This window comes from Eptesicus fuscus, chromosome 7, assembly GCF_027574615.1.
Source record: "Eptesicus fuscus isolate TK198812 chromosome 7, DD_ASM_mEF_20220401, whole genome shotgun sequence".
Taxonomy (NCBI): Eukaryota; Metazoa; Chordata; class Mammalia; order Chiroptera; family Vespertilionidae; genus Eptesicus; species Eptesicus fuscus.
The window spans coordinates 18,036,699-18,060,481 of NC_072479.1; the positions used below are offsets into that span (position 1 = coordinate 18,036,699).

General features: G+C 46.0%; 1 protein-coding gene across 1 annotated transcript in view; it reads right to left on the reverse strand.

Annotated features, from left to right (window-relative positions):
• The window catches only part of CRACR2A (calcium release activated channel regulator 2A), a 77,737-nt gene extending 67,498 nt beyond the window's left edge, over positions 1 to 10,239 (reverse strand). The window contains exons 1-2 of the mRNA XM_054719716.1: positions 10,001 to 10,239; positions 687 to 798 (exon numbers count right to left, since the gene is read on the reverse strand). Of these exons, the coding sequence (XP_054575691.1) occupies positions 687 to 798; positions 10,001 to 10,216 (328 nt within the window). The 5' untranslated portion in view covers positions 10,217 to 10,239. The remainder of the gene's footprint in view (positions 1 to 686; positions 799 to 10,000) is intronic.
• Positions 10,240 to 23,783: the final 13,544 nt, after the last annotated feature.

Here is a 23,783-nt window from a genome sequence, read left to right on the forward strand (position 1 = left end):
CCCATTCTCATACGGTCTAGTAATACAGCAATCTGTCTTATCTTCCTAAGTCCATTGCAAAGGCCAGGAAAGGCCTCAGATACTTCACAGTAAACTACACGGTGCCTTGTAGGAGCCAGATGTGTGGTGAAACATGCCTGCTGAATTTATCTGATTAGTATCTGCTCTAATCAATATCGGATCAATCTAATTTGATGGCATAGCTGGTTTTCTTGTCTTTTTCATGGATCTCTGATCTCCTTCCTCTGGGTTAACCTGAAATTACTGTCCTATTCAAACCCCCTAGAAAGTCCTAAACCTTGAGACTCAGCCAGAGTTGGGCTGGAGTGAGCCATGCAGTCATCCCACTTTATCGTCCTCCAGTACCAAGGCAGAAAGGAGAGGCTGGGAATCTCATGTCAGCTCCCCCTTTCGTGCCAGGCCTTCTGCCAGAGCTTCTCTGGATTCCACTTGCCATTCCTGGTGGCAGGGAACTTGGCAGTGACAGTGTGGTAAGCACTGAGAGCGCAGTGGTGTGAGCAGCCAAGGAAGACATATGAAAGAGCCACAAAATCCAGAGCCTGAACAGGTCAGGAAGGCAGGAGAGCTTGTGCTCCCAGGACCCTGGTATCTGGTGTGCTGGGTGCACTTTCTGCAGGGTTAGGTAGACCCAAACAATGGGGCCCCCCGCATCCATCAGAACTTACTAAACCCAGTGGTGAACTCCTCTGGAGTCAGGAAGCCATTGCCATCAGCATCCAGGGCATCGAACACATCCTCCAAGTCCTCCAGGCTGAGGGGCAACTCTTTATGGAGCCTCTGAAAACAACCCAGACCACACTGGTTAACACTCATGATCATGGAGGATGGCCTGGGACCTCCTGCCAAAAAAGGTCCAGACTTGGCCCTGTCCTACAAAAGCCAGAGTGAGCTTCTGAAGACCACTTCACCATTCTTCTCCTCCTTTAAATATTAGAATGTCTACCATTTATTGGGTGCCTACCAATGTGCTAGGCAATTTGCTAAATGAGTTATAAGTATTTAAACATGTATATATTTATCAATATATTTATATAGCTTCTATGTTAATATATCTTTGCATTGAATTCTCATGACAACCCTCGGAGGTGGATGTTATTATCTCCTTTTTATAGATGAGATGTGAAGTTAAATGACCTGTCCCACGGTTGCCTAGCGCAGCAGTCGCCAACCTTTTGGACCTCACGGACCACAAGTGGTCCGCAGACCACCGGTTGGTGACCGCTGCTCCAAAGGTTTCCTTAAACCAGCAGTCACCAACCTTTCGGACCTCACAGAATGACGTTGCCAGGAGTCAAGTCCAGGTCTGACTCCAAAGCTGGTGCTCCTCCCAGCTGTAATGGACCAACTGTACCTGAAACTATACAGGACTGAATCCTATTGTGGGGTAATACCCACACAATGTGAGGCTATCAAGTTAAATGAGCTAACAAATGTAAGGAATATGGCACAGTGCCTGGCAGGGGGAGAGAGAGAGAGAAAAAAAAGAAGAGAGAGAGAGAGAGAGAGAGAGAGAGAGAGAGAGATCAACCAAGGCCACTCAGTGAGTCAGCGGCAGAAGCAGGTTTTGTGCCCAGTTTTTCCTGCTCTGCCTGAGCCCCTTTCCTCAGCCATGCTACCTCCCTACTGAGATGCGGGTGTGGGTCACACTCTCAGAGCTTTCCCTGATGAAGGCCACTCATGTCTCAGGGCCCCAGCACCACATCTGTAAGTTCTCTAGACACATATTGGTCCTTCAGCCCTGAGTGGGGACTGGATTAGCCGCTTCTTCCCTCTGAGTGACCTGCACCCCCTCACACCAGTCTGTGCTCCACTCTTGCTCCCTGCTGGATCTCAACTAATTTCTGACTGGATGTTAACTGCTGTGGACTTAAGGCATCAATTCCAGAGAGCATTTGTGTTTTAAAGGAACCTGGACAAGATGGTGTGTGAGGAGGTCATAAATAAACGCTGACCTGAGTCCTGGGCTGAGACCAGAACAGAAGGGACCAACTGATGGGATAACGAGCAACGTGGCGTGGTGTGCAGTGGCCCAAGCCTCTCACCTCTGCCTGGTGTGCAGTGGCCCAAGCCGCTCACTTTCTGCCTGGTGTGCAGTGGCCCAAGCCTCTCACCTCTGCCTGGTGTGCAGTGGCCCAAGCCTCTCACCTCTGCCTGGTGTGCAGTGGTCCAAGCCTCTCACCTCTGCCTGTTGTGCAGTGGCCCAAGCCTCTCACCTCTGCCTGGTGTGCAGTGGCCCAAGCCTCTCACCTCTGCCTGGTGTGCAGTGGCCCAAGCCTCTCACCTCTGCCTGGTGTGCAGTGGCCCAAGCCTCTCACCTCTGCCTGGTGTGCAGTGGCCAAAGCCTCTCACCTCTGCCTGGTGTGCAGTGGCCCAAGCCTCTCACCTCTGCCTGGTGTGCAGTGGCCCAAGCCTCTCACCTCTGCCTGGTGTGCAGTGGCCCAAGCCTCTCACCTCTGCCTGGTGTGCAGTGGCCCAAGCCTCTCACCTCTGCCTGGTGTGCAGTGGTCCAAGCCTCTCACCTCTGCCTGGTGTGCAGTGGTCCAAGCCTCTCACCTCTGCCTGGTGTGCAGTGGCCCAAGCCTCTCACCTCTGCCTGGTGTGCAGTGGCCCAAGCCTCTCACCTCTGCCTGGTGTGCAGTGGCCCAAGCCTCTCACCTCTGCCTGGTGTGCAGTGGCCCAAGCCTCTCACCTCTGCCTGGTGTGCAGTGGCCAAAGCCTCTCACCTCTGCCTGGTGTGCAGTGGTCCAAGCCAAGGTTAATTTGCATAGTGGAAACAAATGTCCTCTTATACCTTAATAATCTAAGTCTCCAAATGAGGGCTCCCCAAGGAGTTCATTATATATCCCCCCCTCCCAGTTAGCCAAAGGACAACTGCACAGAATTCCTGCCGGTGTGAAAGTGACTGACAGCTGAATATAATGAACACAGGGCTGCCAGAAGGAAGTATATACTCATCTGGACACAAAAAAAGCTGGCAGGTGTGAAAGCCCATAACATAACATGCAAGAATACTTGGCTTGATCCAGTGGCAATCTGCTAGCTGATACGCCATAAAGTTTAATTTGGCAGGTATGTGCATTAGGGAGACTATGAAGCATTACAAAATTGGAAGACCACTTTGAAGAATTAAATTAAACATGAATGAGTTTTTATTTTAAGGAAGGGGAGTGAGGGTGTGTGCAAAAATTCTAGAAGTGCATCTGCTTAGCATACAGCAGAGTTTCTGGTTTACCAGCAATCCATAAACCAGCCGGCTCAAAAGCCGCAGGAAGAGAAGAATGGGGAGTGAGGAATCAGTTTTGCAAGCAGAACATTTATTAGCTCCACTGAAACAAAAGGCATCACACTGGAGGTGGGGAAGAACCCACACTCCTAGCCCATCCCGATTCCAGTCCTTTCTTTGGAAATATCCTTCTCCCTCCCCACCGTCAGCCTAGGGTTGCTGGACCTGGTGTGAAATGGGATGGGACATCACACATAGTGCTGAAGCCCAAAAAGGGCTGGAAGGAAACTGCAGAGGTCGGTGGGGTCCTCAACTTGGCTTTCACCCCAACCACCCACGCGTGGTAGCTTTTATCTTGTTAGGATGAGCCAAGAGAAGCTATGTCATAGCTCACCTTAGGCACCATTCCTGCATCTAATGCTTCTCACCACAAATCCTTCCCATTGTCTAATCCCAATCCTTCTATCTACGTCTCAAACCCAGTTTCCTCTTTCTGTTGTCAGTGAAGATGGGAGAGCACTATTATATCCTCCAAGTAATTCCTACTCTTCATCTCCCGGCAAATTCACACTGAGAGCTTCTGCAGCCTTCTCCGCAAGCCACACCATGCGAGTTCATAACCCCTTTTACTGGCCCTACTTGAAAAATCCTTTAGTCTTAGTACCTATAATTTTCCCTTATTTGTCTTTCCTCTCGGGGCCTGCAGCTTATTCTGGTCTTGTCCCCTGGGAACCTAGTGTGCTGTGTCTGGTCAAGATTACTCATTCCTCTGTGCAAATAACCTGTGAGACTCTGAAGTCACAGCAGAGGCCAGCGTTGGGAGGAAGACCCAGTTTCCCATCCCGGCTCCTGCTGCAGTCCAAGGGTCCTCTGGTTAACCATTCTCTCACTCCCTGTCTGCTTACCGTTCCACCCCTGCCCACCGACCACCACCGTCTATTTGGCCAGCACCACCAGGCATGGCCTTGCAGAGCCCCTGCTTCACTCCCACCTGCTGGCAGGGCTGGCAGAGGGGAGGAGACATGGAAGGAGGTCAGTGCGCCCTGTTCCCTGGCCCATGGCCCCACCAGCTCTTCAGAATCTGTGACTCTTGTAAACACTGGCCTCCCTTCACCACCTTTAAGAAACTCTGAATTGCTGCTTCCTTCTCAGCTCCGGCCTCACTTGCTCAGGGAGCTCTGTGGCCCCAGGTTCGGCCAGTACACACCGACTCCCCAAACCCATTCTCTCATTCACAGGTCTCACCTGGGTTTGTACTTTACACGCTGTAGATGTGGTTCCTTGGTGAATGTCTGCACCTTCAGAGGACTGGAAGCTCTGAGAACAGGAACCCCATTCACTTTTCCTCACTACTGTGACCCCAGGATCCAGCCCCGTGCTGAACCACATGGAGTATTTATTTTATTTTTTAAAATATATTTTTATTTATTTCAGAGAGGAAGGGAGAGGTAGAGAAAGATAGAAACATCAGTGATGATAGAGAAACATTGATTGGCTGCCTCTCGCACGCCCCCTACTGGGGATCGAGCCTGCAACCCGGGCATGTGCCCTTGACTGGAATCAAACCTGAGACCCTTCAGTCCACAGACAGACGCTCTATCCACTGAGCCAAACCAGCCACGGTGCACACATGGAGTATTTAAATATTTGTTGAATAAATGAGCGACTAGGAGTGATCACAGAGATCCTGAACTCCTATAGACAGAACACTGGTCTAGACGCCAGGGCAGCACTACTGTAGATGCTTATAAACTGGGGAATCCAACCAGGTGCAATCCTGCAGCAGCAACACCGAGGGCTCGGGCTCCAGGGCCCGGGAAAACACTGTCTTCTGCTGCAGTCCAGCCTGACCCCTCCACCTTCTGGGTCACAGCCCATGACTTGCCCCGAGAAGCTTGAAGCAAATGTTTGCACGGCTTTATCCATGTCTAAGGGGACACTCATGAGACAGAAAACCAGAAGAGCTCCATCTTTATGGCCAGAATGGAAGTCTCCCACCTTTGGGGGCTTCCAGGGCATCCTGCCCAGACCTCAGTCCCAGCGCCAGCCAGGTCTTCCCTGTGGTAGAGCTGAGCTTCCAGAACCAAAGGTTTTCAGGGTGAGACTGTGAGGCCCTGGAGGCAGGATCCACATTTTCCTGCTTTGTGGTTTGATGTGCTTGGTTTCAGGTGATTCTTTGGTGTAGATAGGGTTTCTCAACCTCTGCACTATTGACAACTTGGAATGGAGACTTCTCTGTTGGAGGAGGGGCAGTGGAGGAGAAGCTGTCCTTTGCATTATAGGATACTTAGCAACATCCCTGGACATTACGGAGCAGATGCCAATAGCACCTTCCTCTCCAGTTGTTTCCATCAAAAATGCCTGCAGATATTGCCAAATTTTATATGAAGCAAAATTGCCTTCACTAATGCACACTGGACACAAACAAAAATAGCACAAATGGAAGGTGCCTTCTTCAGCAGAAAAGCCCTTTGTTTATCTCTGAGGAAGGACAGATGACTTGCAATCACAGCTTGATGGAGCAGCCACCATGGAAAACAGCACGGCAGTTCCTCAAAAAACTAAAAATTATTATGTGATCCTGTAATTGCACTTCTGGGCATATAACCAAAATAATTTAAAGCAGGAACTCAAAGGATATTTATACACCCATGTTCACAGCACTGTTGTTGAAACTCAAAGACATGAAGCAACCCAGAGGTCCATTGACCGGTGAGCAGAGAAACAAAATGAGCATGTGTGTACATGGTATATTATTCCACCTTAAAAAGGAAGCATATCCTGACACATGCTACAATGTGCATGAACCTTGAAGACATTTTGCTAAGTAAACTAACCAGTCACAAACGGGCAAATGCTGTGTATTTCCACTTAGATGAGGTAGTAAACTTCATAGACAGAAAGTAGAATGGTGGTTACCTGGAACTGGGGAGGGAGGGAGACTCAGTGTTTAATGGGCACAGAGTTCCTATTTTGCAAGATGAAAAGAGTTCTGGAGATGATGGTGGTGAAGACTATTGAACTATATGTACCACTGAACCATACACTTAATTGTTAAAATGGTAAATTTTATGTGATGCCCATTTTACCACAATTTTTAAAAACCACGGTGTGGAGGATACTGGGGTCTGGGTTAAGACACAGGGTACAAATACCCCTCCTCCCCCTGCACCAGAAACACACCAGGTCCAGTCTCAGGGCTCAGTGCCCTACTGCTCACTTATTCTCTTCTAATGCTGCGAGGTGCTATAATAGTTCACAGGGGAGGAAGCATGACCAGAGGGTGAGGAGACATATAAGCTCACATTGCTAGTAAGTTGCAGATTCAGAATTAACACTCAGGTTAATTTACCCCAAAAAAATCTTTAAAAGTCTTCTTGTTAACCTGAACTAGGCATCAGCTAACTCTTTTTGTAAAGGGTCAGGTAGTACATATTTAGGCTTTGCAGGCCCTCCGGTCTCTGTCACAAACTGCTCAGCTCTGCCTTCGGAGTGACAGCTGCTGCGGACACTATGTAAACGAGTGAGCACACTGTGTTCCAATACAACTTCACTTGCAAGAACAGCTGCTGGGCCAGATTCGCTTGGTCTGCCAATGCCTAGATGATTCTTAACAGTCTGGCTAAGCCAGAAGTTCTAGGCAGCGTTGGGAGGCAGGTAACCATTTCACTCCCCTAAAATACCAGGGAAACAGGGTTTTTGAGGCTCTAGGTTTCTTCAGAGAGAACTCCCACCCTGCACGCCACTCCCTCCCCCAGATGCAGGAGTCCCTCCGTGCCCTCTCCAGCTTGGCCTTTCACGTCCCTCTGTCCCTGTGAGACAGGACTGGCTCTCACCCTGGGCCGTGGGCCCTCTAGGGCCCTCTGCTTCTCTAGGGGACTGTGCAGACCCCACCCTGTAAAGCAATCTGTACCCCCATTCTGCCTGGAGTGATCCCTTGGAACCTGGAGAGGTTCCTTGTGGAGGGAGAGTGGAGTCTGAGGGGCGATGGGTGGAGCAGAGGACCCTCAACTGCTGCCTAAGCTGTTCCCACAGGTCAGGCTCCACCCTCTCGACCCTGCAGCAGGATGTCCTCACCAGGAGCCCCTGCCCTCAGTGCAGCCACTCAGTCCCTCCGGGGACCACTGAGGAGAAAGGCTTCCCCTGGCCCCTGCTCCTTCCCATTTGGGCTGCCTGCTCCTCAGGGCAGGCGGACTGCCTCCTGCTGGGGCTCCGCCCACTGTGGTCCTGTCCCCCACCTCACAGATGACTGGGAAGTCCACCTCACGCTCTGCACGTGGATTTTTGTTAATCAGGAGAAAGAACAAGAGCACTGGGGAAGGAGCTTAACTCTCCTGTTCATTTTTCAAAAGGACAGCGAGATCTCGAGATTTTGTCCCAACTGCCTCTTCACCGGCCTCCTCCAGCCCCTACGTTCTCCATCCCACGTAACCCACAGCCTCTCCTTCCTTGAGAGCCATTCTCTGTTTTAAAGGGCCTTTCCTAGTGGCTGAATTTGTGTGTGTGAACACTTTGAACTCTTCTCCTTCTGGCTCCCATGAGGCTGTGCTAGGAGCTGATGGTGAGAAGGGTGGTGTTGGGCAGGTCTAAGGAGCTGACCACCAACCAAAGGGGTGAGGATGTGGGAGTGACAGGCAGCAGGCAGATATCTGCAGGTGCTGCCCAGGAGAACCCCGGGGCACATGGACTTTTCACAGATAGCCCGGGGTCAACTATGAGAGGTGACTGTCCATTGTTTCTCTCTTTCCAGCCTGTCTTTCTCCAGACGTGACAGTGGAAGCATCAGAGAGATGGTGCTTAAGTGACATGCTTTGTTCTCTCTTTTGATAGGCCTCTCTTAGTCTGAAAATATGAAGAATGTTCAATGCTTCATTGTCCACAGTTACACAGAAACTTCAAAAAACTAAGGAGCTGGTAGAAATAAGTGCCATGAATGCACACGCATTTGCTGGCGGATGCCATCCCCTCCCCCCCCCCAACCACCACTGCCCCCCCAGCCTGGGTCAGGAGTGAGGAATGAGGGAGGAAGACTAAGGCGGGATATAGATGAGCTGGTATCTCTGCACTCAATGTTTCTGACTTCATTCCAAGTCAAACACAAATGATTTCTTTAACAATTTACACTTGGCAGCTTAGATTCCCCACGCCTCTGCCTCCTTTCATTGAAGAGTGTGTTTCAATGAAGGCTAACTGGGATCTACACAGTGAGTTGCACTGTGCATGTGACCCAGAATGACCCTCAATAAATGTGAGTTCCCTTTTCTTTGTTTCTGGAAGGGAGAAGCAAAAGTTAAGGATGCCATTGGAACTATGACCATCAAGCACCACTACCAGCCCTGTGAACGAAGTTCGCAGACAGGGGTTTGTCACTGGTTTGCACAAAATGCATGAAATCCAGCCTTCTACGTGAAGTGAGGCTTTGGGGATGAGTTTCAGTGACAGACATTTATTGAAGGGTCAATTACTGAAAGCAATTGAACCCACAAGTCTGAGCTCACTGTGGGCTTAGCTGGCTGTTTCCCAGGTCTTTTCCCCTCAATTTGTACAACGACTGGATGGTGGAGGGTTGCTGGGAGAAGCCAGAAAACACCATCCTCTGGGCCAGGAGAGAAAGATCTGGTTATCTTAGCCTCCACGCCTTGTGACTCACACAAGTGAGCAGCAATGGGGTTGAAACTAATGAGGTCTACGTTTCATTGTCCAACTTTAGTATATTCTGAAAACCTAGACTTAAAAAAAGAAAACCTGGCCATTGTAGGTCTTGCTTCTAATAGCATAGCTGTGTTTCCCTCCAAAAATGCTCTTGACAGAGCAAGTGACGACAAGATGTGGAAAAGAGATGCTTCCATAGACCTCTATCTGCATTTTATTTACTCACATCAGGGTGAAATTATGACTGCAGCATAAGAGACTTAAGTGAGACACCAAGAAGAACCAGACCAGGGGTGGGCAAACCATTTCCTAGCTATAAATCAGACATATCCGACTTTTGTATGACCAGTCAGCTAAGAATGGCCTTTACATTTTTAAATGGTTGAAAAAATATTAAAAAAATATTTAGTGATTCATGAAAATTATTCCAAATTCAAATTTCAGTGTCCATAAATAAAGTTTCATTGGCACAATGCCACTCCCATTCATTTACATATCGCCTATGACGGCTCATGCAGAGCTGAACAGTCAGGATAGAGACCACGTTGCCCATGAAGCCTAGAATATACATTCTCTGGCCCTTTGCAGACCATTTGCTGAGCCCCACACTAGCAGATGTGTGCGCTGAGGATCTGCAATCTCTCTCTCTGGAATGCTTACAGAAGGGGTTAAGTGTGGTTGGGTTTCAGCATGAGGGATGGACAAGATGAGCTCCAGAAATGCCTTTCTCTGTGAGCTGCCCCGACACACATGGCACCTCCCAGGAAGGACTTCAGCAGAGCTTTGATGTGAAGCAACAAGTTGGTGCCTTTTCACCTGTTTCAGAAGGTTCTTCACTGTCTCTGACTTACGTCCCTTATATTGCTATCACCCTCTCCCCAACCCTGAGGAGTTACTGAGTCAGAGATGGGAAATAACCATTGAGTGTGATGGCAAAGACCAGAAAAATAAGGGAACCAGGAGAGCTTGGACTGATGCCTCCTTCCAGGGCAGAGTGATGGCCTCTTTTCTGTTCAGGATGTTGCCTCCAAGGGGGCAAGTTGTAACCTGAGACAGGGAGACCCAGGCCATTTGGTTTTCCAGGCCCAGCCTCACCCCTCTTACCTGCATATCTCTCCTGGCGATAAAGCCCTTGCCCTCCGCATCACAGGTCTGGAAGAATTCCTGTGCCTTCCTCAGCATGGCTACCTCTGCCAGCACCATCTCTTGTGTCTCCATACACTCCAGGCTGTCCAGGGGACCCAGGCAGGCCCCATTCCCCTTCGATCCCTGGGCAGGTCTCTGGGGCCTAGAAACCACTTTCTGGTCAGGGGTAGCCATCCAGGTTTGTCAATTTCTCCAAATCTTTTCAGACCCTGAGAATGGAAGATGAGAGAGAGAGGTGGGTGTGGTGGGGATGAAGTGAGGCTGAGAAAGAATGACAGGGGACGAGAGAGAATCACAGAACTGCTTATCAATGTGCCCAGCATCTCTTAGCAACCACCTCTTAATTAGCAAAAGCTCAGACAAGGGGAAGTGTGCCATGATCGCTAATTGATCAGCCAGCCCATCAAAGAGAAAAGAGAAGAGCGGGTAAAGAAAATAGACACTTCCAGACTGAAAGAAAATGGGTAGAGGAAGCCTGAAAATAATTTCTCCCAATTTAAACGAACAACTAAACAGATCCTAATAGACCAGCTACCATTTATTGAGTGTTTACTTGTAGGCAGGCACCAGGCAATGGTCTCTCTCTATATATGTCATCATTTATTTCTCTCATCTCTCTGAAATAGATATTATCATCTCTATTTTATTGAGGCTCAGAGAGGTTGAGTGAGTTGCCAAGGCCACACAACAGTTTGTACAAATTTGTGATTTAAATGCAAGGTCACCTAACTTGTATTTGATATTAATCCCACACTGTCCTGACTCCTCCTGAGCCAATGTTGGAGGGCTCCCCTCACTCAGATGCACTCTCTCCTATAACACTCACAGCCAACAAGTTCTTGGTGAGCTCTTAGCCTCTGCCACGGATCCATGGAGGCCGTGATGGCTGGATGAGAAAGTGCACCTTGTCCTCAAGAAGCTTCCTGTTGTACTGGACTTCCCAGGCCTGGTTTCTGTGATTTGTGTTTCTATCTTCAGCCAACATAGAATCACAAATCACAGACCTCAATCAGGGTGTGTGTGTGTGTGTGTGTGTGTGTGTATGTGTGTGTGTTAATCCTCACCCAAGGATAGTTTTCACTGATTTTTAGAGAGAGTGGAAGGGAGGTGGAGAGACAGAGAAAGAAACATCAATGTGAGAGAGACACATCGGTTGATTGCCATCCAGGTTTGTCAATCCAGGGCCAGGGATTAAGCCTGCAACCTAGGTACATGCCCTTGACTAGAATCAAACCCAGGAGCCTTCAGTCTGCAGGCTGATACTCTATCCACGGAGCCAAACCAGCTGGGGCTCAATCAGGTTCTTAAAGTCCCTCAAGGAGTTTTTTTCAGAAGGTTCAGTGCAATGTGATGTCATAGAAGAAGGCACACAAAATCCAGCTTCTAGTCTGGACGGCACTGTGACTTATGAGACCTTGAACAAGTCACCTGTCTGGGCCTCAGTTTCCCCATCTGTACAATGAGAAGACTGGGCCTGCTTGTCTTTAAAGGTCTTTCTCGCTCTAACAGTCTGGACGTCTGACATTTTAATATAATTAAATGTTTTTAGTGAAAAATTGGGTTAATATGATAAAAGAAAATAGCAATATCCTTGGAGTTTTCCATCTGAACGTTCAGGAAGTGGACTAGGTCCAAATTTCAAATGTATGACAATACTTGAATTTAAAAATATAGCTATGCACTGCAATGCATTTTATGGGAAACTAGAGAAAGTGAAGTCCTAAATCACATCTCCTGTGACCACGGTCAGAATAAAGGCAGAAAAATCCCTGAATCACCAGGTGGGTTTCTCTGACGATTAGATTCTGGGCCTGTGGCTCAACTACACCATGACTCCGAAGTCATCTATTATTTCAGTCAGCACCTTCCATCTGTGAGATTTGTCCAGAGTCGTGGGCCTGGAGCTGGATAACTGCCTCGGCCCCAGGAATGGACTCCACGGAACAGAGCCGGGACAGGGCAGAGCAGTCTCCCCTTCTCTCTGTGCTCGGGCTGAGCAAGGAACTCCCACCCTGACTCCTCTGACCAGCCCCTCACTCGGGAAATGGTCTTTCCTTCATCACTACATATGCGAGTGGGCCATCACCTGATCAGAGGCAGATTTAACATTTTTATTCTGTCTTTCCCAGGGGGAACTGCCTTGCATGTAAGTCCCCAGAGAGCAGGGAGGTGTCTGCAAGGCTTATTTATGTGCACTGCCTGGTACATCTGCGTGCAATGCTGAGCTCAGGGAGGGCCTTTGGATAATGACAGTGGTGCTATCTGAGCTTCTGTAAATACACAGCATGAGCAGAGCAGCTGCGGTCTTCCTGATTCTGCAAGGTCTCATCCCCACCTGCTGTCACAGACACTAGGCTTAATAAAACCTGTCATTCCCAGGCCCCTAACCTACTTCATCCTATTAAAACCTGAGATCCTTCCATAAGGTACGTAGGATTAGGATTCCTGTGAAACAGATGAGGAAACGGAGTTTGGGATAGGTTAAGTAACTCAGATCAAGGTCTAGTATAGTTAGAGACTCATATACTTACTGTATCACATTGCCTTCCTATCATAAGTCCCAGCTGTGGGCCTGTTATCAATCTACACATCCCCAACTGATAACAATCTAAGTCACCTCCCAGAGGCATGCTCATCATTTTAACATTTTTCATTCATTCATTCATTCATTCATTCATATCTATTGATTACCACATAGCAGGCTCTGAGCTAACATTGAGAAATGGAAACATGAATAAAACATGGTCCCCAACCTTAATGAATAAGTGTCTGTGGGATTTTAGTCATGGTGACTGGCAGTGAAGAAAGGTATTTTGGATTGGGTCCCTCCTTCATATCCTTCAAAACAGACTATACTGGTATAGCAATCATCTACTGCTGACCAACTGTGTGACTTAAGTGAGTCCCTGAACCACCCTGGGCATAGAAATTAGTAAAGATGATCTCTCAGTTCCAGGTCTGACTTTCTCTGGGTCTCTGCCTTCCCTGGCCCATGTCACAGGTGATGCATGGTATAAAAGAGCCTATGTAATATTTCTAAAGAAGCCAGCTATGAATACGGATAGGTAGGTACCTTGTCTTATTTGATTTTAACCCCAGATCCTAGCCCTGAACATGGCATAGAGTAAGTGCTCATTGATTGTTTGCAGAAGACCAATCTTGCTAAATTCTTTGCAAGGCCTGAAAACATTCGTATTTCAGTCAGGTAGCTCTATATCCAGGATTCTTAAATCTCATAAAGAGTACTAGACTTCTGTTTCCAGAAAAGATGGAGTAACCAAAACTGTAGTCAACCTTCCAGTTGAAATAATAAAAAATCCAGACAAAATATGTATTTTTAATGGTCTTCAAGACACTGGATATTAGGCAAAGAAAGACAGGGCTGAGACTAGGGAAAGCTGAGTGAGGCCCTAAAGTGCAAAATTAAAAGAGGCATTTACTCTCAGTTGCTAGCCCTGTATTTGCACAACTCCGTATCTTCTTAAGACTGAGGTAAAAAATTTAAAGGGGGTCCAAAATGTAAAGAGGAATCCACTTTCAAACTATGTATCCCAGAGTGTTTATCATCTAAAAGTTTCACTGTAGGGGCTGTACTCACCTCACACTAAGCCAAGCCCTGCTCTTGAGAGGTGGGAAACAAACAATATAAGTCCCGTTGCCTAAAGAGTTTTTCTGTCATGGCACAGGAAGGGGAAATCCAGGCAGAGCCTGGAAACTCCTTAAGTTGAGAAAACCCAACTATATGCTGCCTGAAAGAAATGCACTTTAAACATAAAGACACAAATAGGTTAAAAGTTAGAAAAAATATACCATGTTAACACTAGTCAAGAGAAAGCTGCATATTAATTAATATGAAGACAATGTAGATTCTAGAACAAAGAATATTAATGAAGATAAAGTCGTTTCATAATGATAAAGAAGTCAATTCATCAAAAGGATGTAACAGTCCTAAACATTTATGCACATGATAACTGGATTTTAAAATGATGAAGTAAAAACTGACTGATAGAACTGCAAGGAGAAAGACACAAATCCACAATTATATTAAAATATTTCAATGCCCCTTTATCAACAGAAGTCAGTTAAGAACACAGAAGATTTAAACAACACTGTCAACTACTAGTAATTGACAGTTATAGAACACTCCACTTAACAAAAGCTGAATACGCTTTCTTTTCAAGTGCACATGGAATATTTACCAAAAAATTTCATATTCTGGTCCATAAAACAAGTTTCGATAAATTTAAAAGGAATCAAGTCATAAAAGTATGTGCTCTGATCTTAGTGGAATTACATTAGAATCAATAATAGAAAGACTTCTGGGAAATCATCAAATATGTGAAAACTATGAACCTCGCTTCTGAATTAACCCATGGGTCAAAGAAGAAATGAAAAGGAAAATTAAAAAGTATTTAGAACTAAATAAACATGAAAGCACAATACTTTATATCAAAATTTGTAGGCTATTGCTAAAGCAGTACTCAAGAAAAAAATTTTATAGCACTAAACACATATATACGAAAAAAGCAAAAGGCCTCAAATCAATTACCTCAGCTTCTATCCTAAGAAACTAGAGAAAGAAGAGCAAATTAAACCCAAAATAAGAGGAAAAGTAATAAAGATCAGAGCAGAAATCAATAAAATAGAAAGCAATAAAGAAAAATAGAGAAAACTTAAACTAAAATCTGGTTCTTTAAGAGCAGTAAAGAGAGAAGACCCAAATACAATATCAGGAATTTGAAAGATAAAAGCATTACAAATTTTACAGACATTGAAAGATTAATAAGGGATTATTATGAACAACTTCATAACAATAAACTTGACAATTTAGAGGAAATGGACAAATTCCTTGAAAAACATTAAATATCAAAAAAGAAATAGATGATAGCCATTCTCTCAGGAATGAGGTGATACCTCATTGTTGTTTTAATTTGCATCTCTCTGATGACTAGTGACTTTGAGCATTTTTTCAAATGTCTCTTGGCCATCAGTATGTCCACTTTGGAGAAGTGTCTATCTAGGTCCTTTGCCCATTTTTTAATTGGATTGTTTGTCTTCCTTTTGTTAAGTTGTATGAGTTCCTTATGTATTTTAGAAATTAACTCCTTATCAGATGTAGCATTGGCAAATACGTTCTCCCATGCAGTGGGCTCCCTTTTAATTTTTTTGATGGTTTCTTTTGCTGTGCAGAACTTTTTATTTTTATGAAGTCCCATTTGTTTATTTTCTCTTTAGTTTCCCTTGCTCTAGGAGATGTATTGGCAAACATATTGCTGCAAGAGATGTCTGAGATTTTGCTGCCTATGGTTTCTTCCAAGATTTTTATGGTTTCACATCTTACATTTAAGTCCTTTATCCATTTTGAATTTACTCTTGTGTATAGTATAAGTGGGTGGTCTAGTTTCATTTTTTTGCATGTATCTGTCCAATTTTCTCAACACCATTTATTAAAGAGACTGTTTTTACTCCATTGTATGCTCTTGCTTCCTTTGTCAAATATTAAATGAGAAAAATGGCTTGGGTCAATTTCTGGGTTCTCTGTTCTGTTCCATTGATCTACATACCTGTTCTTGTGCCAGTACCAGGCTGTTTTGAGAACAGTGACTTTGTAGTATAACTTGATATCTGGTATTGTGATCCCTCCAACTTTGTTCTTTCTCAAGATTGCTGTGGCTATTTGGTGACAATGAGGTATCATCTCACACCTGTCAGAATGGCATCATCAACAAATCAACAAATGACAAGTGCTGGCGAGGATGTGGAGCAAAGGGAGCCCTGGTGCACTGTTGGTGGAATGCAGACTGGTGCAGCCACTGTGGAAAACAAGTATGGAGTTTCCTCAAAAAATTAAAAATGGAACTGCCATTTGACCCAGTAATCCCACTTCTAGAAATATATCCTAAGAAACTCAAACACCAGTCAGAAAGAATATATGCACCCCTATGTTCACAGCAGCGTTATTTACAATAGTCAAGATTTGGATACAAGTGCTCTATATAAAAATCAGTTATATTTCTGTATACCAGCAATAAAAAGTTGAAATAAAAAAACACACACTTACAATAGCATAAAAAATTGTGCAATATGACAAAATGTGTGATACCTGTTCACTGAAAGCTACAAAATATTGATAAAAGAAATTAAAGAAAACAGAAATAAATGGAGATATATGCATGTCCACAAATTGGAAGACTCAATACTAAGATGTCATTTCTCCCTAAATTCATGTATAAATTCATCTCAATCCCAATCAAAATCCCAGCAGGGATAGAAATTGACAACACACTCTAAAATTTGTATGGAAATACTAATAAAGATAAATTTAGAATAGCCAAAACAGTTTTGAAAAATAACAAAACTGGAAGACTAACACTGCTTGATTTCAGGACATGAATCTATAGTAATCAAGGTAGTGTAGAATCAGCATCAAGACTGAAAAATAGATACATGGCATAGAATACAGAATAGAGAATCCAAAAATAGATCTGTATATATAATTTATTTTTGACAAACATGCAAAGTCAATCCAGCAGAGAAAGCATAATCTTTTCAGTAAATGGTACTAGAATAATTGGATATCTATTTGCAAAAAGAATTTCAATTCGTACATTATGCCACGTACAAAAATTGACTGAAAATGGATCACAGACCTAAATGTAAAATCAAAATATATAAAACTTCAAGAACATATTTGTGACACCAATAATTCGGATTTTATTAAAATTTTAAATTTCTGCTCTTTAAAAGATGCTATTTAAGCTATAGACTGGGGGGAAATATTTTCAAAGCATATATCTGATAGAGTATTTTGATTCAGTTTATATAAAGAACTCTCAAAACTCATAAGAAGATAAACAACTCAATTTTTAAAATGGGCAAAACATTTGAAAAGGCACTTGATACGTAGATATCAAATAACTACATGAAAATGTTCAACATCATTAGTCATAAGGGAAATACAACTTAAACTGCAACGAAATATCACCACACATTTATTGGAACAGCTAAAAGGAAAAAGATTGACCGTACCAAGTCTTGGCAAGGATGTGGCACAAGTGGTGGCACTCTCCTACACTGCAGCGGGGAATGTAGAATGGTACAATCCCTTTGGAAAACATTTCTCAGTTTCATTAAGAAGTCAAACAAACTTCTACCCAATGATCCAGCCACCCCACTGCTAAATATGTTATCCAAGAGAATCAAAGCATAGGTCCATACAAAGACTTGCACATGAATGTTTACAAAAGCGTTAGCTGTAGTAACCAAAACAACAGAAATGCTCACCAGCAGAGTGGGAAACAAATTGTGTTGTGTGCATACAATGGAATGCTACTCCCAGGAAAGGGAAGGCACTATTGATTGACTCAAGCAACAAAATAATCATGTGAATGAATGAAGCCAGGCAAGAAAGAGTACTAGTACTGGTACATACTATTTGATTTAATGTACATAAAATTATATAAAATGAAGACAATCTATAGTGACAGAAAAGAGATAAGGAAGGAGAAGGGTGAAAAAGGGGAATTGCAAATGAATTAAGAGGAAACTTTTTGGGGTGTGTGGATATATTTGCAATCTTAATTGTGGGAGATATGTACATATATATATACATGCACACATATATACAAATATATATCAAAATTTATCAAATAGTATACTTTAAATATGTGAAGTTTATGCATGTCAATAGCTCAATAAATATATTTAAAAAGAATACAATAGGTCCAGGCCAGAACCTTCTTATGTTCTCCAGGACTTGCAAATCTAGCCCTGCCTATTGTACTTCATCTCAGGAGCTTGATTCCTCCTTTAACATTCAATCTAACAAGCAGGAAACAGCTGAAAATTAAGTAATTTCCCTGTGAAAACTCTCAGTCCCTCTGAAAAAGGGGAGCGGGCAGAGCCCCTCCTGAAGCCCATCCCCATGGTGAGTTCAGCCCCCTTCCTCTTACTCCTTGGCTTGTCTTGGCCTGCAACCTGCACAGCATCTGTGGGTCTTCCAAAGGGAATGGAAGACAAAACAACAGAAGCGATCTACTTTCAACTCAAAAGAAAATGGAAGCTCAGTGTTAAGCCCTGTGGTCTCACATTTGGATGGAGCCCAGGATGTCCTGACTCAGAGCTGGAGACAGCTTTCTGAGTTCTCAGAGCAGCAGACAGCGTATCTGCAAAAGGGAAGTGGTGGGGTGTGGTCCAAGGCAAAGGGAAAGGGCCATCACCATCACAATGAGAACAGCGAAACTGCTTTTATAAAAATTGAATTCGTTGGGGTGACATTGGTTAATAAAATAATATAGGTTTCAGGAGTACAATTCTATAATACACCATCCATGTATTGTGTCTTTCCCACCCCAAGCCATGTCTCTTTCCATCACCATTTATCACCCCCCCGCCTTTATCCTCTCCTGCTTCCCCCACCCCTTATATGATTTCACTTACATGTGGAATCTAATGAACAAAAGAAACTAACAAACAAAATAGAAACAGACTCAGAGCTATCAAAGGGGAAGGGAAAGGGGGGCTGGGTGAAAAAGGTGAAGGTATTAAGAAAATAAACAAACCTACAGACAACAGTATGGACAGCGAAACTACTGTTTATCTGCCGGTCGCTCAGAGCAGACCACTCTTCTCCCCCCAGAATGAGTCCATGAAAGCCTTTGTACACGGATGGAAGTTATCCAGCCCTCGACCATTTCCAGGAACATTTCCCAGACTTCCAAAGTAATTCTAACAGCTTAGTAACTATTGCAATCAGAAAGTTCATAGGTCAAGCCTAAACCCCTCCTAAAGTTTCTAAGCTAATTTCCCCCTCACTCTGGGCTCAGCAGAGATGGGAAACAGCTGGTAGCTCCCTCCATGCCCTATCCCTTGCAAACTTGAAAGCGGCCACTAATCCACCCTGATCTCCCTCGCATCTCTCCCGCAGCACACAGTTAGGAAATCAAAAGCCTCAAAGCATCTTCAGGACCCATCAGACCTCCTCAATTCCCCAGCTCCGGTGGAGGGATGCTCCCCAGGCAGCAGCAGCCCAAGTCTCTACCATTAGCTCTGAGTTGGCTGTCACCGGAAGGCAGAGACAGGTGAGTCTTGTCAAAATGCAGAGGGGGCAGGAGGGCTGCTGCAGGGAGGGTTCCAAAGGCAGCTCCAGGAATGGGTGTGAGATACAGAGAATGGTGCCTGGTGGGCCGCAGAGTGGAAAGGTCACCCTCTCAAAGGCGCTTGCATACACTAGCCCCTTTGTATGGGCTGGCGGGCACATGGCCCTCCTGGAGGCCTGTGGTGGGTGACATTATACCACCAAGTCCCATGCAGCCAGGGCAGTCAATGGGAGGTTGATGGGCCTCTTGATTCTATCCCCTCATATAATATTTTTTGTTTTGTTGCTTTTTGTTTATTAGTTTATTTGGTTAGAATTTGATCTGGAGTGTAGGGTTTGAGTTCTACAGCAATAAGAATAGTAACAAGAGCTGGCACCCTCATGTTACAGGTGAGGGAAGAGGCTCAGGGAGCTGAAGAAACCTGTTTGTGGCCACATGGCTGGTGCCCCAGGTGGTCTGGCATCTGGCCTTGGAGTCTGTGTTCTTATCCCCACAGTAAGGGGCCTATCAGAGAAGGGGTGGGATTTGCCCAACCTCCCTCCCCCCCCCCGCCCCCACTGCCACCACGTGTCAAAGAAGCACACAGCAGTCTCATAGGGGTAAGTTCTGGTTTCCAGACTGGGCTGGCTCCTGGGCTGACAATTGAGCAGTGGTGGGGGGAAGGGAGGAGTTGGGAGAGGGAGTTGGAAGGGGTGGAGAGAGGAGCCCCCTAAAGAAGCAGCTTGGCCACTCTGAGCTCCCTGAGAAGATCCTCACACCTGCCTCTCTGACTTGGTCCCAGCAGAGGGTCCACCCAGAGCCATGGGGAGGGGGAGGGGCAAGGGCATGAACAGCAGCCAGGCCACCTGTGAAACCCGGAGGTTTGGTTAAAGCACTTTTCCCCCACGTACTAAGATGGATTTAAAACATACCTTTTTTGGGGGGTGGGGGGGTGCAATTCAACCCTTAGCAAGTAATGACACAGAAGACCTTGAGATTCAGAGGAGTGGGGAGGGGGGGGGGGAGGAGAGGAGAGGGGAGGAGAGGGGAGGAAAGGGGAAGGGAGGGGAGGGGAGAGGAGAGGAGGGGAGGGGGGAGGCGAGGGGAGAGGGACAATAAAGGGCTTCTGCTGCAGCCAACTTTTGGAAAGCACTGTGCCTTCCTTGAGCTTAATCCCAGGTACCTCTGCAGCTTGGCGAACACCACATGTCTCAATGATCCAACCCCAGGGCAAAGAAGCTGGGGTATTTATATATCAGCCCTATCAGTTTCTGGGTGCGGGCTGCTCCTGGGGGGCATTAATTCCCCGCACTCCACTTTGCCATGTGTGCAGTGGGTGCAGGAAAGCCCCAGGCAAAGAGACAGCCACTGGCCGCTGGAAGTTGCCAGAAGACCTGGAAATGGTCAGGCCCCCTGATGTGGGTGGGGCCCTGGTAGCATCACAGGGGTAGGTGGGGTGAGGAGAGGTTCTGGGCCACCCACAAGGCACCCCAATCCTGCTTTTCACTAGGGAGTGTTTGCCTAGGTAGCTAGTTAGTTGTAAATAAAGGAAGGGATCAAATGGAATCAGACATTAAGCCCAATAAACAAGGGAGCAATACTGGCTGAGCTTAATTAGGTTGAAAGCTACAGCTTTGCACATTCCAGACGCGCCCTCCCTCCTCCCCCCCGCCCCCCCCCCCCCATCCTCTAATTCTTGAAGCATGCAGGAAAGATTGGTTACTGGCCATTAGCTGGGATTACTGAGGGAGAGATAAAACAATAAAGGGAAAACTCCTCTGCTGGGCACATGCCCAGTAGGAGCCAAGATGGGGACCATAAGGGAGAGGCATCTAGCCTGGGAAAAGGGCCTGCAAACGACTGGGAAAGAGAATGGTCAGTTTGGAAGCCCGAGGTAATATAACAAAAACTTAACAAAGGTCTCTCAGGGTACCACGCGTTCGTTTGTTTGAGGGTTTGCGCACTCGCGTGTTCAGGCCCAAGCATGGGCTCCACGTGCTGGCCGGGGCCGGGCAATGCGGCACCAGTCGGAGCACACCGGGAAACAAGGACTGACCTAGCCGGACGGGGACGGGGACTGAGCTGGACTAAGCTTTGGCATCGCCTGAACTGATGACACAGGATTTCTGGATCCTGGACCTCCTTCTGGGCTTGATGAAGGTAGGCTGGACTTCTTCCACAGCGGGACGGAGCTTAACCGCCTGGCCGTGGAGGAGACACTGACTCATCCTGGAGACAATCGATTGTGTTTTCTTCGGCTTCAATAAATCTTCCCACTACATCTCAGCCTCCATGCGTGGTCCCTGAAACGCTTTTCTCACGACACCACAAGAACCTCATTTCCACCGGCAACAGGAAAAATGTGGCGGGTGAGGTGGGAAAGGCTGGGGACCAGAGCAGAGAGAAAACGCCATCTCTCTCCTCCTCCCCATGGAAAAGAGGAATCCAACACAGAAGGATGGTAAGGGCCAAATTTCCCTAGGTTCAAATCCTGCCTCCACCACCTCCTAGCTGCATGGCCTTGAGCAAGTTAACCTCTCCAGGACTCAGTTTCTCCATCTGTAAAATGCAGATGACTGCATCTACTCCATGTGAGGACTAAGCGACTTAAAGCATGTAAAAGACCTTAAAATGATGCCTGGCATCAAGCAAGGAGTTGATAGATGTTAGCTCTTGTGATTATTTCTAAGGCATTTTCAATATTAACCTGTTTAGTTCAAAATTCTGATAGTAAGATGACTCTTTGGGAGGTGATGAAATAATTAAAGACATTATAAACCAATAATGTCACTAATTACACTTTGTAGTTTAAAAAGAATGTTCACTTCTGTGACCTCATTTCCATAGTGATCCTGGGAAGATGTCAGGACTGGCTGCCTTTTCCCGCTTTTATGAATGAGAATCTCCTTCTCCAAAAGGTTAAGTGACACGTGTCGGGTCATGAGCAAGTTGAGCTGGGACTCAAAAACTTAACGCCACTGAGAGGTAAGGGAAAAGACCAGGTGCATTATAGGGCTACATTTGTTTTCTAGGACTCAACAAAGGGAAGTTTTTCTATTCCTTCCCCCTCCTGTAAAAACACTCTCTAGGTCTGCCCCAACTCTCAGTATTGCATGTGACTTCAGGGCCCAGTTTTCAGCCCACCTCCCCTGACCACCCAGGCATCTGTGTCTCTGAGTCCGCTCGCATGCTTCGGGCGTTAGAACGTACTGCTCTGTCTGGTGGAAACAGCCCAGAATGTATGGCTGGTCAGTCAGACACATGGGTGACAACCTGATATTTCTTCTTTTTTCCTCAAAGGCAGAAGCCTCCTTAATAAATCTTACTAAGAATGAAATTGATAGTTGCTCATTTGAAAGAACAAATGCCCCACCAATTCCCAGCCTGGTACTTCACATGCAACAGTTGCTCAATAAATGTGTGTTGGTTTCTTATTAAAACCATTGAGAGTGAGGGCTCAGAGTGGTGAACATTTGTGGTATAATGAAAAATACTGGTTCCTAGCACAGAGCTCCTAAAACCCTCGGAATTTCCTGAGTGAAAGGAGTATCTTTTGTAATATAATGAGCCCCTTTCATCCATACCTGAGTATATGCTAATGAGCTTACTCTAGGCAGGCCCTAGATAGCTACTGGATGGGGCTGATTGCCAGAGGAACCAACCATGTGATTACAGGGTCAGGATTTTCAGGTCCCCCCACCCTCCCACCTCTAGGAAGGAGAGGGACAGTTATTCCATCAATCATGCCTGTGTGATGAAACCTCCATACAAGCCCTAGCCCAGGGCTCGGGAGCTTCCAGTCGGTAAGTACCTGGAGGTGTGCCCTGGGAGGGCACAGAGGCTCTGCACCCTCTCCCTACACCTTGCCCCGCACATCTCTTCCTTCTGGCTGTTCCTGAGTTACATCCTTTATAATAAGCTGATATCAGTAACTAAAGTGCTTTCCTGAGTCCTGGGAGTTGTTCTAGTGAATTACTGAACCTGAGGGTGGGGGGTTGTGGGAAGCCCAGAATGTATAGCTGGTCAGTCACACACATGAGTGACAACCTGGGACTGGCATCTGAGTGGGGACAGTCTTGTGAGACTGAGCCCTTAATCTGTGGGGTCTGTGTTAGTGTCAAAACTGAATTGAGTCAAAGGACACACATTTGGTATCAGAATGATGTTGTGGGGGAAAAAAAGACACTGCAGTATTTAACATTCATTCTCTGGGCCGGGGTGGGGGGCAGCCCTAAGTTATCATACCTGAATATTCCTAAGGTGTCCATATTTCCACAAGGAAGGAATTGTGATGCTTGTGTTTCTGCCCAGGTGTCCTGAGAGGTCATTTCTGTGTCCCCAGCACTGTCTGCACAGGCCATGGCAGCTGATGCCACTTTAGACTGTGTCCCCACCCTGGACTTACAGGGCAGGGCCTGTTTTAAATCCATCTTAGTACATGGGGGAAAGTGCTTTAACCAAACCTCCGGGTTCCACAGGTGGCCTGGCTGCTGTTCATGCCCATGCCCCTCCGCATGGCTCTGTGTGGATCCTCTGCTGGGACCAGGCAGCAGATGTGAGGATCTTCTCAGTGAGGGCAGAGTGGCCAAGCTACTTCTTCAGGGGACCCCTCCCCATCACCTCCATATTCACACACACCCACTGCTCAAGAGTCAAGTGTCAGC